The 2,500-nt window shown below is 44.2% G+C and overlaps 1 protein-coding gene across 1 annotated transcript in view; it reads left to right on the plus strand.

Annotated features, from left to right (window-relative positions):
• Positions 1-2,500, plus strand: part of necab1 (N-terminal EF-hand calcium binding protein 1) — a 54,281-nt gene that overhangs the window by 6,341 nt on the left and 45,440 nt on the right. Inside the window, exon 3 of the mRNA XM_048228957.1 lies at positions 1,437-1,545. Within this exon, the coding sequence (XP_048084914.1) occupies positions 1,437-1,545 (109 nt within the window). The remainder of the gene's footprint in view (positions 1-1,436; positions 1,546-2,500) is intronic.

Raw genomic sequence — 2,500 nt, forward strand, 5'->3', positions numbered from 1 at the left:
AGCAGTCCAACAGTTTTTGATAGTGCAAATGCTATTAAGTGAAATGGGAGGTACAGTTATGTGTCATCTGCATAACAGTGATATTGAATATTGTATTTCTCTAAAATTTCTAAAATTTAATTTAAATTTGATGTTATTGTTAAGGTGTGTATGTGTGTATGTGTGTGTGTGTGTGTGTGTGTGTGTGTGTGTGTGTGTGTGTGTGTGTGTGGTTCTAGCGATGTTATTGTCAAGGTGTGTGTGTGTGTGTGTGTGGTTCTAGCGATGTTATTGTCAAGGTGTGTGTGTGTGTGTGTGTGTGTGTGTGGTTCTAGTGATATTGTTAAGGTGTGTGTGTGTGTGTGTGTGTGTGTGTGTGTGTGGTTCTAGCGATGTTATTGTCAAGGTGTGTGTGTGTGTGTGTGTGTGTGGTTCTAGTGATGTTATTGTTAAGGTGTGTGTGTGTGTGTGTGGTTCTAGTGATGTTATTGTTAAGGTGTGTGTGTTGTGTGTCTGTGTGTGTGTGTGGTTCTAGTGATGTTATTGTTAAGGTGTGTGTGTGTGTGTGTGGTTCTAGCGATGTTATTGTCAAGGTGTGTGTGTGTGTGTGTGTGTGTGTGTGTGTGTGTGTGTGTGTGTGTGTGGTTCTAATGATGTTATTGTTAAGGTGTGTGTGTGTGTGTGTGTGTGTGTGGTTCTAGCGATGTTATTGTCAAGGTGTGTGTGTGTGTGTGTGTGTGTGTGTGTGTGGTTCTAGTGATGTTATTGTTAAGGTGTGTGTGTGTGTGTGTGTGTGTGTGTGTGTGTAGTGTGTGTGTGTGTGGTTCTAGTGATGTTATTGTTAAGGTGTGTGTGTGTGTGTGTGTGTGTGTGTGTGGTTCTAGTGATGTTATTGGTAAGGTGTGTGTGTGTGTGTGTGTGTGGTTCTAGTGATGTTATTGTTAAGGTGTGTGTTTGTGTGTCTGTGTGTATGTGTGTGTGTGGTTCTAGTGATGTTATTGGTAAGGTGTGTGTGTGTGTGTGTGTGTGTGTGTGTGTGTGTGTGGTTCTAGTGATGTTATTGTTAAGGTGTGTGTTTGTGTGTCTGTGTATGTGTGTGTGTGGTTCTAGTGATGTTATTGGTAAGGTGTGTGTGTGTGTGTGTGGTTCTAGTGATGTTATTGTTAAGGTGTGTGTTTGTGTGTCTGTGTGTGTGTGTGTGGTTCTAGTGATGTTATTGGTAAGGTGTGTGTGTGTGTGTGTGTGTGTGGTTCTAGTGATGTTATTGTTAAGGTGTGTGTTTGTGTCTGTGTGTGTGTGGTTCTAGTGATGTTATTGTTAAGGTGTGTGTTTGTGTGTCTGTGTATGTGTGTGTGTGGTTCTAGTGATGTTATTGTTAAGGTGTGTGTTTGTGTGTCTGTGTATGTGTGTGTGTGGTTCTAGTGATGTTATTGTTAAGGTGTGTACTCTTTTGTCAGATGATGGGAAGTTGTCGTTTGAGGAGTTCAAGGCGTATTTCTCTGATGGCGTTCTGTCTGGGGAGGAGCTGAGGGAGCTCTTCCATACCATCGACACACACAACACTGAGTAAGTCTCTTGGTGTGTGTGTGTGTGTGTGTGTGTGTGTGTGTGTTTTCTCCTGAAGGTTCTTTCCCCCTTGTGTGCATTTCCTCTTCCCACCTGTGTGTACCTGAAGTAAGACATCATCATAATAGTAATAATAATAATTAAAACAAACAAACACAAAAAAAACAATAATAATAATAATAATAATAATAAAATGTTCAAAAACAAAACAAAGCAAATCTGTACCAATACAATACAATACACCTGCATGCAACTTTACCTGCTCTAACAGCATTCATCTTCACTTTAATGCATTTGCACGCACTCATAGCTCCTCCCACCCTTCTTTTGCTCCCATCTGCAGGTCTACATTCCTCCTTCCTCACCTACACCCACATTCACCTACATTCCTCCTTCCTCACCTACACCCACATTCACCTACATTCCTCCATCCTCACCTACACCCACATTCACCTACATTCCTCCTTCCTCACCTACACCCACATTCACCTACATTCCTCCTTCCTCACCTACACCCACATTCCTCCATCCACCTACACCCACATTCCTCCATCCACCTACACCCACATTCCTCCATCCACACCTACACCCATTCCACTCCATATGCGTCCATCCACCCTGTGTGCCCGTTCACCTACGTTTCCATCCGTCCGCACCTGCGCCCGTTCCATCTCCCCGTCTGCGTATGCGATCCGTCCGCCTAATACCCACGTTCACCTGTTCCTCCGTCACTGCCTGCCACTCCCTGATCACGGCGATCTTGCGTCCGTCCACCTGCCACGTTCTGCCACGTTCATCCGTCCGCACGCCTGCGCCGTTCGCCCGCATGAGTGCATCCCGTGCGTTTTCTCAAACCCCATCCCTCCTTCTCCCCCCCACATTTTAATAATCAACAAACACCACTAACCTCTCGGTGAGTTGCACAGTTTGAAAGCGAACATTAAGGGTTGTTTTA

The sequence above is a fragment of the Alosa alosa genome, chromosome 20, assembly GCF_017589495.1.
Source record: "Alosa alosa isolate M-15738 ecotype Scorff River chromosome 20, AALO_Geno_1.1, whole genome shotgun sequence".
NCBI classification, from domain to species: domain Eukaryota; kingdom Metazoa; phylum Chordata; class Actinopteri; order Clupeiformes; family Clupeidae; genus Alosa; species Alosa alosa.